Source organism: Rhagoletis pomonella, unplaced genomic scaffold (genome assembly GCF_013731165.1).
Source record: "Rhagoletis pomonella isolate Grant_MI unplaced genomic scaffold, Rhpom_1.0 Rhpom_scaffold_00006, whole genome shotgun sequence".
Classification (NCBI taxonomy): domain Eukaryota; kingdom Metazoa; phylum Arthropoda; class Insecta; order Diptera; family Tephritidae; genus Rhagoletis; species Rhagoletis pomonella.
Window position 1 is genome coordinate 79,476,678 of NW_023458560.1, and position 14,000 is coordinate 79,490,677.

The 14,000-nt window shown below is 36.5% G+C and overlaps 1 protein-coding gene and 1 long non-coding RNA gene across 2 annotated transcripts in view; both read left to right on the top strand.

Annotated features, from left to right (window-relative positions):
• LOC118742162 overlaps positions 1-1,570 on the top strand; it is a 2,430-nt gene extending 860 nt beyond the window's left edge. Inside the window, exon 4 of the mRNA XM_036474122.1 lies at positions 1,524-1,570. Coding sequence (XP_036330015.1) covers positions 1,524-1,570 — 47 coding nt within the window. The remainder of the gene's footprint in view (positions 1-1,523) is intronic.
• A 5,389-nt stretch (positions 1,571-6,959) lies between these two features.
• On the top strand, positions 6,960-12,816 carry LOC118741396. Its single transcript, XR_004993278.1, has 2 exons — positions 6,960-7,943; positions 8,766-12,816. It is a non-coding gene; the product is annotated as an uncharacterized LOC118741396 (long non-coding RNA).
• The last annotated feature ends 1,184 nt before the right edge of the window (positions 12,817-14,000 follow it).

A 14,000-nucleotide genomic window follows, 5' to 3' on the forward strand; every position in this document is an offset into this window, starting at 1 on the left:
ATCGAGAATGTAGAAGAACTAGTTGGAAAATAATGATGGAGCCACAAACCATACATTCGTGATAATAATCTCCAATAACAAAAAAAAAAAAAAAAACTGCAGAAATAGAACCAGGTTTTAACGAAACGACTTGCTGAGCTGCGCATTAGAATTAAAAACAAATATATATATTTTATGGCAAGTAAAAAAAGCATTCGATGTCTTGTCAAAAATATTTTTTGTGTAGAAATACATAAGATGAAAAATTGCAGTTGAGCAATCATTTTTTTTTTTTTAGAAAATAATGACACAAAAATTAATAGTTAATAAGTAAAAGCGAAAATACTACTGGCAAGCAACTAGAAAACTAGTTTTTTGAATAAAATTATAATAGGAACCAAAAAATACTTAATTTCTTTAGACTCGAGTTATTAATTATGCTTCACTGACTAGAGACAGATAAATAAACACAAAAGCTTGCAGCAAAAGAATCTTATCCAGTTTGCAATAGCTTGGATTGCATAACGAAATGACGCAGAGAAAGTAATATATATGTACATACATATGTATGTATGCATAATAAAGAACAGTGTTCACTTATAAATTGAGTTAAGTTAAATTTGATGTTGGCAATAAAAAAAAAAAAAAAAAAAATTGCTAAATTTTTGGTTGTCGACAACTTATTTTTCGCGAACTTTTTTTTTTTTTTTTTCATTGGGCGAATGTTTGTTCTTATAAAAACGACAAAATGAGCAAGACGTGTCGCCTGTCCATTAGCCTTGAAAAAGTCTAACTAAGAAACTATATTTGTGCACATACATACAGTAAATAAAAACTAGACTTTGAACACGTATGTAGTTACATACCTTTGATCGGCAATGCGATTCTTACATTTACATTGCACATACTACTCTTCATAAATAGTTAGAAGCTAACATCTCCACCTTGATTGCTTAGCAGTCAAGTTATATGGACATTACCAGCTGCCATATAAATATTTACAGATACAGTGTTAGCAAATTATGATTAGTTGCCTCGTAACATTGACGCTTATTGGTGTTAATCACACGTCACAGATCTGCAATTATAGCCGCCAGCAATTATGTTTTTTTTTATATTGTCAAGCATTTTTACAGCCTTATTCAGTATCACGATAGGATAGGAAATCTGATAGCGTTTGCGTTGATCTTATGTACTTTATGATTAGGGTATTTTTTTTTTTCGCAGGCAAACACAAACGACAAGAACATACATATACACACACATATCTGTGGCATTTTATTAAAAAAAAAAACCTTATCCCGAGATGGGCCATTTTTTCTTTAAAGGTGATGCTTCATAAAGGTATACAATTCTTCAACTGAATGCAATTATTTTTTTGTCAAAGGTGTTGCTGATCGTTGCAAATCGTCGAACCAACTTTGTCTGGCAAAAAGTGCCAGGGACCGTAAATAATCACAATTTTTTTAAATTTCAACCAAAAAAATTAACATGTTTTAAGCGTTGTAAAACCATTTTAACAATATTCCCATATTTTTTTGTAGTCGTACGTTCTACCGGTTTGGTTTTAATTTTTGAGTTTGACCCATAAAATTACAAACAATAATTAATGTTAAAGTTGTACTTTTTTCTCTAAAAAATTATCATAATTTTTGGTTTTTTTATTTTTTCGCTTACAAATAACAAATAATAATTTTTATTGGATTATATTTTTTTACTTAAGAATAATTATTATTCAAAAAATGTAAAAGCATTACTATCGTGATTTCCGACATTTCCTTTTCAGAGGCTGCGACACCTTAATAAAAGAAATAAGTCTCGAAATTTTGAAGTCAAAATTTCAGTTCGTTGCGCCTGTACGGCCTTTTACATTTTAAAAATAAATATATATATATGTATATTATAAATAATTACAAGTTTTAAGTGGAAAAATAAAACTGAATGATTAAATAAACATAATTATTATTACGGTCCCTGAAAAATGCACTTTCTTCGAATTCTTTTAAAATTAAGTCTAGCACCTCGAAGTAGTCCTTTCAGTACCGATTTGTAATTGATTATCCCCCTCCCGACTTAGGACCATCAGTTTTCTCTACAAGCGAAAAAATTTCTTGATTATAGGCTCCGAATAATATTCGAGATCCAACTTGGCAGCATCACGCATACCCATTCCGAAAATTCTTTCGAAATCTGAACGGAATCCTTGCTGCCCCTTTCGCTGCCCCTTTCGCACCTACGGCTGTTAATTAAGGACTCTGAAAAGCAAAATGAGTACCTGTACTTCCCCCCCATCGGAAAATTTGGCGACGCCTCGGACCACAACTGGCCCTTTAACATGAGAAGAGACAATGAAAAAATAGTGGATTTAGCAACCAGTTCAGCTTTCGAGTAGCTATGAACTACCAACACTCTAAAAAATCTGTTTAAAAATGCGACTCGAGTATATTTTTGTTTATTTTTTAAATTTTTTGGTAAATTTAAACGATGAATATGTATTTTTCTCGTTTACACATTTTCGTGTGTAAAAATCATTTTTGTTAGCGGCTTTACACAATTATACGGGTGAAATCAAACAGCAGATGTGTATTTTGTAGCTTGTACACACTTTGCAGTAAATTTACGCACACCACAGCAGCTATATTACACTCTAAAAAGTCCGAAATTTAAACAAACTATTCGTTGAATAATTGATCATGTAATTTCGCGAATAATGAGGTAGGAAATCAGTAACCTACCTTTTAGCTAGGAAATTTACACAATTTTTTTTAGAGTGAACTATATAACGTTGGCCGGAAGGAAGTTTGCAATTGAAAATTTTATTTTTCTATGGAGTAGCAGTAATTTGGTGTTCCAGGGATTTATGCTAAATAATACCTCAGTTATCTGCCTATGAACTACGCTACACTCAGAGCTGTTTTTAGGATGTCATTGAGCAAACGTTACTTTCGGTAAGGGGCTGTTTATCGGCCATCGATATTATGGTTTAATATTTTGTTTGAATCCGTAGGGAATAACTTAAGAGTTTGTTTGAGGTTATATATCCAGTATTATAAGTGAACATTTAACATTGTAACTTCGGACCTCAAATCTGCCAACTCAAATGGATAGACAACATCAGCTGCTATAAGAAATATTTTCGTGAACTTCCAGGCTGAAGATTAATTAAGGTTCAAAGTACTAGTAAGTAAACTTTTTCTGGCTCTGCTTCAATATACATGTGAATAATTATATTTCCCTGGTACGGCTCTAGCCCTCACACTGAGTTGTTGCATTCAACGAACCCTTAGAGAGTTTGAAGAGGAGAGACTTAACTATAACTGAACCATAACTATAAATCAAAATATGGTAGCACTTCTTTTTTTTTTGGTTAAAATCCGCTGACAACCGAAGACACCAAAGACCTTGAATCATTAATTAATTGTATATATTAATTGGCATAACTTTGAGTTTACTTTTTGGCCTTGTCGCGGATGTTGTTACTTCGGTGATTGACCCTACAGAATTCTTAGATTTGATTTTTATATCATCATCCACTAACGTAACTAATTAACTACGCAAATAGTTCTTCCGCAAAAAATCGATAAGAAAAATAAAAATTTGTTTTTGAAGTGTCGAAAAGACGTTGAACTCTAACAAAGATAAAACAAAAAAAAAAAACGCTGCTACTGTAATTCTACGCGAATAAATTCATCATCATCAGCACAAATGCTGATTTAATTTTGCTACAATTAGCACTAACACCAACTCTTTTTTCCAATTTGTTTTCATTTTCTTCTTGCCGATGAATAAAAATTCAATAATTTCCGTAACGCCGCCGCTCGATGACCACAGCCAAGCTTAGGTTGCTCTATGAATACCCTGTGTGCAAATACTTCGTCAAGTGATAACCACAATAAGGTTCAAGTGTTTCACTGCTAAAAAAAACAAATAATTTCACACACAAAAACATATAACTGAAAAAAAAAACTGGATTTACAAATTTTTCTGTTGACCTTTGAATGGTTTTCAATTAAATGCTAAGCGTTATTTTTTTTTGTTTTTATTAGCATCTCGAGATAAGCGGACTTTAAATTATTCGCTGGACATTGGAGAATTCTATGGTAATACGTGCCCGCTGTCCGCTGTCCGCTGTCCGCTATGACGTGACGTGTTTATGGCTTTTGTATATCTAAATATGTTGCTATGTAGTTTAACCTATTTTACTTCCTCGAATGCGGAGTTGAAGGAAAGAGGAAGTTTATTGCTTAGCAAATATATTTAAAATAATAACAAAGGAACACAAAAGCAACAAAGTTTTCAGAGTGCTGACGATAACAAAGCTGGCCAAGCTGCTACGAGTTAGAAAAAATTTGCGAGTTCAAATGATGCCGATGAGTCGTTGCGCAGGCGTATCACCGCTACTAGAATTTTATGATATGCTTCCGTACTATTTAGCAAGTAAAAATAACATTTTCGAGTGTAATATTTTGTTGTTTTATGAAATAGTTTAACAATGTTTAGTGTTTAATTATGACGAGCAAGTTAATGGCGGCATTTTTAAGAAATCGCAATAAATTGTAATACACGTTGGACCAGTATTCGCTTTATCAACACTGCGTTAAATTTTTTTGTAAAACTCGAAACAAGTGTTGTTTTTTACAATCACAACGACGTTAAAGCCTTTTTTCTCACATATGAAGATCGTTATTTTTTGTCGAAAATTAAAAATTATCCCCATAATTTTCAAGACCGCTTTCGTTAATGTAATAGATAACGTCATAGTTGGCCCATACTTTAATGGCGCTAGAGTGGCGTTATTTTTAAAAGTCAATATTTATGCGATTTGGATAATTTTCAAAATGAATTGCCAGTTTCATAAACTGGTCATCTCCGGCGCACTGAACGCAGTTTGTTAAGGGCTGGGCACGCACAGAGGATGTCCTCCAAGATCTGCCCTCCTACTTAAAACATGTTTCCTCCTTCCATTCAGTATGTCAAACACTAGTCTAGCGTGCTCCCACTTAAGAGTTAAAATGTTTTTGATCTTGCCCAGTTCAGGCGTAACTCCATACCGGCATACAATTCAGTTATGACTGCTTCTTGCGGAAGTACTGTACGATAATAATGCCTTCTTCGCAGTCTGACTATCGAAATAGCAACAGCACTCGTCCATTTACACGATTAGTGTTCATTACAACCAACTAAATGTTTGCATAACCGAGCAGCTTACAAGCGGAGCGCCTACATCCTCGTTCAGTCATCATCGTGTCTCGAAGACAGCAATCGATCTAAATAGTGGCCCTGACATTCATCTCAGAGTACAGACTCACGCAGGCGATCTCTGCAAAGATACTTGACGTTGTATTACTGTAAACGAAGGAGCAGATGCAAACTGGTCCGTAGTTTTAAGCTTTGGTGGTTTTATTGAATTCTATATTCTTGGCTTAAGGGTTTGTCGGCTAAAGATGTAATAAGGTTTGGGCCGTCGAATTAGTCCTAAGTGCTCATGTCCAGACCAGTACTCGTGAGAGCACAGTCAATAAAGAACTAGTGAGGGAAATAAATCCAGTAAACTCCATGCGCAGCCCGGCACTGACATAAGTACATATTTTTCCAAGAATAGAGTGCCGCCATGAATATCTTCCTCTTCTTTGCATTGCTATCGAGCATTATTCTGAACTACTTGATGCTTTTTTTCAGCCGAAGGGTCAATCTACTTTAAGTCTATACTATTTCTTAAGCTTATATTTTTTATTACAAAGTATCCGGTTTGCATTTTCTGGGTTGATACTAATCGCAACTGTAGTTAGTTACCCAAAGGTGCGAGGATATCTCGCAGTGCTTGGCTCATAATGACTGGATTGTGAACAGACACTACCCGCTTACTATATATGGTGAAAACACGATTTGCGCAAGCAGTAAGCTTAACAGATCCTACTTCCATTTTAACATATTGTTGACCACCATATTGTATACGCCCTGTGGCGTACTTCTGTTGGCTGGTTTAGTAATCTCATAAACACTCCTTTTCCCCGAGACTCTTCTGCAGATCAGCATTATTTTTATCCATTTCGTACGTGCAGGTTGACCCCTTTCGTTGTTACTTCAATATTTTGCCACATTATTTAAGATCGTAGGAAAAGTCCTCGAAATTCTGAAGAGTAGCCTCTATTCATTTAACAACATTTTATAGGGCGATGTCTAACGAACTTCATTTCGCAATAATAAAAAATACTTTCCTATACGTTCTGTTTCCAGGGTCTTCTATACAAGGGCCCAAAGCTCTTGAGGTGCACGTAGTAAGTTCTTCATTGCTGGTATTCCTTAGCTTATGGCCCGTGTTCTGCAGCATTGTCCCTTACATATTCGTAGTCTTAATGACACTGGGATGCGGAGTTCTATGCCTAATCTAGTCTGAATGGCATCTCAATATTTCTCACAACCTTTATGATGGGTAAACCGCTGTCCTATTCTGCATCCTCATCTGTTGTGAAGTGAGCGCTTAGTTTCTAGGTTCGCCATTCCTACCCCTACTTATGTTTAAATCATCTGGTACTTCTAGCAAATCCTGGTTGGCCCTAGAGTTTGCCCTAAGCTTTTGAATTTCTCGAAGTAGTGGTCCCCCAGAATTTTGAAGTGCTTTTTCTGGAGTGTTCGCCAAAGTATTCGTTACGAATGGCTCCGAATGGCTGTCGTTAATATTCCGGGGACCAGCACATCGTTCGGTTTTGAAAGCCTTTGCACATTCTGTGTTCTTGAGTAGTGGCCAAAGCGTTGTACCAATGTTCGGCAAGATTTAAGATTTTTCATAATTTGGTTAGGTTAGAATGCAGTGCGTGCTTGGAATAATTCTGCCTCATTGTTTACTCACCCTGTATCCGCTATTACTTTGTTGCACTCCACAATGAGTCATTGCAACTAGTAAACTCCCTTAACTCAGTGGCCATAAAGACGTCAAAACAACCCTCTTGAACCATAACACTGCTGAACACCAACAAAGATGTCAGCCTTGACAGCAGAACGCAATTACTGCGCATGCGCGTTAAATGTCACATAGAAGTGTATTGTAGAGATTTGTCATTGCAGCTGAGTTTATTGTAAAGTGAAGTACAACGAAGATTAATTAAAAAAATTTTGATGCAAGAAAATTGTGCAAAACTAAAAGAATTAATAGTGAAATAAAAGGAGTAGAATTAAGTAGTGGTTTAATAAACTAATAAGATATCAGGCAGGGTACTAATAACACCTCAACACAAAGACAACAAATGTTCTAAGAAATCGTGACATGCAAATCCGAGGTGCGCTGAAATGTGGCCTGTGCAAATTGTAAAAAAATTCAAAGTTTTGCGGAAGGAAGTTTCTGGCACCAGCTGCAACAACGATGACTTTGATGCGAGTGCATTTAGTGGTTTCGGTTTGTCGTGTTGATACAGCTGAGTCATTTTTTCTATTTATTTAAAATTTACCAACAAAATATTCCGTAGCTGCTTATATGGTTTAAGAACAAAAAAAAAAATAAGCAAAACTTTACAAATGCAATAATTACTAGCGAAAAAGTAGATCTTCGCAAAAAAAAACTAATTTGCTTTTTGTTCTTTATGCATCTGTATCTACCAACTCAGAAACGATTCTACAAAACAAGCCAACGAAAATAATGGCAAATTAGTAAATGATTCAACTAATAACAAAAACTACAATAATTGCTGTTCTACTAGCTGCTGACCTCTGTGTTGGCTAAGGAGTTTCTTGAACCCACAGCGGCACGCGCATCATACCCAAGTTTAACTAATAGACCAAACGAAAAAACCAAAACGAATGCGCTTGCATATTCAAAATTAACTAAATTATGTGTTTTTGTTTTAAGTATTGATGAGCTAGTCGATGTTTATACATACATATGTATATTCACAACATTTTTTGTTGGTATTGATTGGATTTGCATAACTTGATTATAGAGTGACAAAGACAGACTAAGTGCATACATGGTATAAATATATGAAGATACTTATGCAAAAATTTCATATAAACACTTTCGAAAACAAATGAGTGAATTAAAAAAAAAAATAATAATTATTATAATTTCTCTATGTTTCTTTAGCGATTACTTGTCATTCCTCTTTTCGTTATTATAATCAAATAAATCTTGCAAAAATTGCAGTTTCGGCGAGGTCACAGCCAATGGAAACTGATTTTTTACCCACACTTGTCCCTTATATTCTACGCGTTAAGGATAAGCTATTCCCTAACGTGACCTTACTGTGCGCTAAGCGATGTAATTCTTCGCTGAAATGCTTATAACTTGTTAAATTAAAGTATTGTATAATTTTTTAACATATTTATGTACATAGAGATGAAAATTACATATCCAATTATAATTCATATTTAAAATAACCAGATAATAACCTTCGAAATGATGAGCTCAACTAACTTTATAAAATTAAACCATTTATCTTAAAGCTTTAAACACGCCATCAAAATTAATATTTTCTAACAATTCAAAACAAAAAATAGCAAAACAAATCCTGTTTTAATGTCAAACACTATACATATACTCATACTCACAAAAAAAAAAAATCGCAAAACATTTTTTGCTTTATTCTTGTCGTCTAGCCGTAAATTCTGCTTTCATGTTAACTACTTTTCATTACTATAATTTTAGATTTTTTGTACGTCTGACCTTCTGCCTCATTTATGCTAAATTACTGGTTTGTTGTGGTACTCCAGCTAACCCATTTTTTATTCAGTTTTTGATTCTAAATATTTTCGGAAGAATACATACTTGATGCAAAACCGGTTTATATTTCAAGGTCAATTTTATAAGACACTACCTAATATCCGGCAACGCTTTATACTGCCAATCTTGTCAATAACATTCAAGCTTACGCTGACGAAATTTGTGTGGCAGCGTTAGAAAACTCTATTGGGGCGTTTTGTGTAGAAAACAAGGATAAGTTTAAGGCGCGGTGCAACTACGAAGGACTTTGACTCAATCCAAGTATGTAAACGTATTGTTTAAGCGGCATATAAACTGTTTAGATCTCAATCTATCTCAGCTCATAGGCGTATTTCTAGGGGTGCGTGCGTACACACAGAAAGCCGAGCTGCGGTGTTCACACCGAATGAGAGAGAGCGGAGCTCTTCCCAATGACTAGGATGCAAAGATATTTTAAAACTTTCCTGTAACGAAAAGCGGCAAAAATATTTTGAGATTTGCTTCATTGCTTTCCCGGAAAATACCTACATTGTTATTCATGAAGCTGAAAAATCAAATAGACAGTCCAAAAATCAATAACCGCTTTGCTTTCAAGTTCAAAGCTTCTGGAAAAGCTTGCTGTACGAACACGTTCATATTTGTATGTAGCCTCAGCAATTTAAAAGCTGCACTCCTCTCGGGCCGGTTTCGATCGGCAGCGCTATGCTTTCTGTGTGTGCGTTCGATAAGGCTTTCTGTAGACTAAACCAAATATTTACTCAAAGTTTTCGGGCAGTATCGTAGAACATTTTGCAAAGTCTCTGCTAGAAAATAATGCAGAGATTCTTACACTGCCTTATCCTGAGTTTCGCCTGAAAAAAAATTCACCCGAAAATTTGTCATCCGCCCATAGTAAAACCGTGGAAACCGAGAGTGAAAAGTGAACCGGTTCGGGGAAAATGAAACTCATGATAAGGCTGATTGTTTTATCTAGCAGACATAGCCAACAATTTCTTCGGGAGGTGGACAAAAGCCGAAAACCAGAATCTATGGCTCATACAATGGGATCAGAACCAATTTTTAGTCGAGGTGTTGCAAAAACAGAGGTAGAGGAAGGAGTCCAATTGGCGTCAGTTGGCACAGAAGAGAAATGACTGGCGTTCTGTTTTGGACTCGACCAAAATCGTTTAGGCGGTTACAACGCCAATAAAGAAGAAGACGAAGTTGCAAGGATCGGTAGGTGGATCTAGGATTTCTTTGCAGTTGGTACAGCGATGTTTATGCAGATGCAATCAAGACATCAAATTTACCTATATATGGGCTATGTGCACTTAGAATCTGTTCTTCGTTTCGAAAGACGAAACGCTTGTGGTCTCTGATAACGAAAATTGTGGATACAACGCTTCCGAATAGGCCCGTTATGATACCATATAAACTTACCGATTTCTATCCATGTTAAAAAGCTTATTCGGGTACAAACCGCTAAGGTTGGCGCTATGAACTTTGTCAAAGCTCTTATTAGGACAGTCCTTATAAGAAAGCACATTTAATGCCCAATTCTGGGTTTTTTGATATATATTTGTAAAGACATTTTATCAATATTTTTTTATGAGGAGAAGCTTTTGACTATCGTAGTCGAGTAGTTAGATATGTCGACTATTATTCAGGGTGTCGCATATTCAAATACCGCAAAATTCAATAACTAACTGATAGAAAAAGTTGTTTTATTAATAGTATGCCGTGATCGGAGCCCAATCACCACCTGTAGCAGAGACAGAAATTCAACTGCCAAGGGAGACCCGCGTTACCCTGACTCAGCTACGGTCTGTATACTGTAGCCGCCTCAACAGCTACTTGTGCAAACCCGATCCCAACATCCCCAATGAGTGTTCGGCATGTGGATACTGTCCGCACGACACCAACCACCTCCTAACATGCCAGCTGAATCCCATTCAACTAACATCCCTCTCCCTTTGGTCCGACCCTATTGAAACAGCCCGTTTCATGGGCCTACCGTTTGTTGAGCTTGACGACAATGATTGAAGGATGAACCGAAATAGGCGGGACTTAGTAGTGCCGCTACAACAACGACAACGGGTTGAGGCGGGTTTATAACTCTTGCTCCTAAAAACTTGGCATTTGAAAGTAAAAGTGGTATCATCTAGTTCGAGAGTATGAGAGGCGGCATTTTGTATCGCCTAGGAGACTCAGAAACAGAACAGCTAAAAATATTTCTCTCAACACATTTCGAAAAACAACTGTATACTGAACATTAGGAGGTAATAAAAACAAATGTAAGCTTGCCAAAAAACTGTAATTTACAGCTAAAACTGTGAATCTGGCAACATTGTTTATACTAGTAGGGGTGGTAATAGGAACGACATTTGAGAGAAATTCTGAGCTGCATCTCTTCTCTGCAAAAGAAAACAAGACAAAGAGAACTGATAAGAGCTAACACAGTAAACCACAATTAACATCCATCATTTTCCTTCCTCATGGCAATTAAAAATTAATTTCAAATTATGTACGCAATTAACAAATAAACAAATAGCAATTAGCGGACTCACCACAATGGCAGAAGCACTTCAAAACAATGGAAGTTGGTCAAGCGCCGCGATCTGTCTTCCCACAATCAAGCCAACAACAAAAACAAAAGAAAAGCCAACAATTTGACTGACGGAACAAATTATGCCAGAAGTAAAGCAAAGACAATGGCAAAATACCAGCTTAAACGGCAAAACAAAAGACCAGAAAACGAAACCGTAACTGAGTAATTAAATAAATCAGCTCGCGAAGAAAAAGGCGGCGCAAACTTAAATGCTTATCCAAGCTCGCTCGTAAATAAGTAAGCAATGAAAGGAAAACCTGCTGAAGATAGAAAGGGAAATGGCATACAAAACAATCAACCTTTAAGGTCTAGCTAGGGAGACACCGCAGGCGCCGCAGCTTGCTGGCTGGCACTACGATTTTGGCGCGCAAAGCCGAAGCGGTTAATAACAAAGATCAGCTGTGCTCGGCAGTGTGGCAAAGAAAAACAGAAAGCAATTGGAAGTAGCAAAAATCAAAGAAGACCGAATAGCAGCAACGATCAGCTGTAAACCGCAAGCGTGGCTGAGATTGAAACTGAAGTAGTAAAGTAAACAGCGGTGAAGTGTACAAACAAAGTCAAGCCAAGCAGAGGGCGAGAGCAGAGTGCGGCGGTCTGCGAGACAGAAGTCAAATGGAAGCGAAATACAACAGCCGGGTGACGTCACAATCCGGCTTTAATTGGAGCGGCGCGGCGCGGCGCTGTGTCGCTCTGCGCTAATAGCCACTGTCAGCTTAAGCTGGAGTTTGGCTTGCCCACTACCGCCGCCGCCGCCGCCGCCGCCGCCGCCGCTTCACCTGAGCAGCTGAGCTAAGCTTTGACCAACACAACAGCTGCACAGAGTGGTCGTCGGGCAGCTAAGCTTTTTTTGCTTTGTATTTTTTTTGGTTTAGTTTGTTGATTCTTGGGGCTGCCTTTTTACCGATCCCCGTCTCTGCTGGTGCTTTTGTTGTTTTTGTTGCGTCGAGAAAAATTGAAAGCCACACAAAAGTGAGCTGCACGCTGCCAGTCGAACGGAGAAGTCTAGTGACGCTCGATGCGATTTAGTGAACACAAAAGTTTCTTACGCTCAGCAGAGCGGACGTGTAGCGCGGAAAGTCAAACGGTTTGCATAAAATACAAGCTCCTTCGGTCGCAACGAAGTCAGTGTATGTAGTTCGAAAAAGTCTGCGAAGTAAAAATCCACAACCACCCCACCTGGACACAAACACTGACACACACACTCACCCATCGCCAGAAGCACGCACATGGTCGAACAGTTCTTTTTCGATACTGACTTCGAATTGACTTTGGTTTTTGGTTTTTCTTCTGCATTTGTGCCAGTCACATTTTCGAAACTCCTTGCGAAATTTTGAACAAACTTGGCGTGCAGGCGTGAACAAGAAAAAATAGTTGAGATTCTATTTTTCCGGTTATTTGTGTTTTGTGTTAATATTTTCTGGTTTTTTGAAAAATTTCGGTGAGTGATATGAAATATGTATGTAATTCAAAGAACTTACGAAACAATTGAAAAAAACTGAAAATCCCGAAAAGTGCAGTATTTTATTTGGATAATATTCATAAAAAAAAACTAAAAAAACAGCAACAACCCAGAAATTTAGTAGAACAAATCGCCGTTAAGCAAACGTTAATGAAACTGAAGTGTCTATAAAATAAAATAAAATTTTAATAAATACAAATTTAATTGAAAAAGTGCTTGAAAATGGAGAACAATAACAACAATGTGCAGGCCAATGGCAGCGTCTCGAATGGTCATTTGCCTAACGGGCATTTGGCAGCTGCAGCAGCGCCGGTGCCGCAATCCTTCCTCAGCAGCGTTTGGAGTTGGGCGGATGCCATAAGAGACTTCTCGTGGTTTATCATTTGTTCAATCGGCTTCATTCTGCAGGTGAGTTTCGGGCAATAAATTAAGTATATTTTGGCGCAAAAGGAAAAAATATTTAAGTGTTCGCATACATATGTATCACGTATTGACGAAATATACCTACATACATACACATACTTATGTAAATGCATACAAATTAGCGGTTCTGAGTATTTAGGGTATTTTACCGGTACCGGTTCTCAAAAAAATGGTAACCCCTCGAAATAGCTTAAAAAATAAATTGATGAAAAATTTTAAAAAGTTTTTACAAAAGTTCAAATTTTTTATATTGTTGCTATAAAGTAAATTCATATATCCCTTAGTGGATATTTGTAGTACAAACAGTGTATGAAAATAAAATACATGAAATTTAAAACAAAGTAATGTAAGTTTGTAATGTGGAAGAAGAAAACTGGCATAACATAAAATTCAAAAAGAAAAATTTGTAGGCCAACTCAGAACTCCATATTACGTAAACAAATGATTTTCAAGTCGATAGCATCAAAAACATCGAAGTAAATGTAAGTCAACCAGATCTGGTATATGGCAGCTATTTGATATAGTGCCTTTAATCGAACAAAATTTGATAGGTCAACGCAGAACGCTATAATTTATAGGTATCTAAATGGAGGTTCGGGCTGATTTTTTTCATAATTACACTTTATTGAATTGACAAATTTAAAAGAATACATTTTTCTAAAGAGTTTCTCGAGATTCCTCGTCAATTTGTAGCTTTCCAAAAATAGATGTTAATTTTGGTTCCATTTTCTGCACAGAGCGGTCGCTATTAGAGACAGTCTTTAATATGAAGGGGTTTGAATCAAAAGGACCTAAGTAAGTCTGACATTGTTTTGAGATAATTTAATTAAGGTTAAAGTTGATTACTTATTGTAAATTTT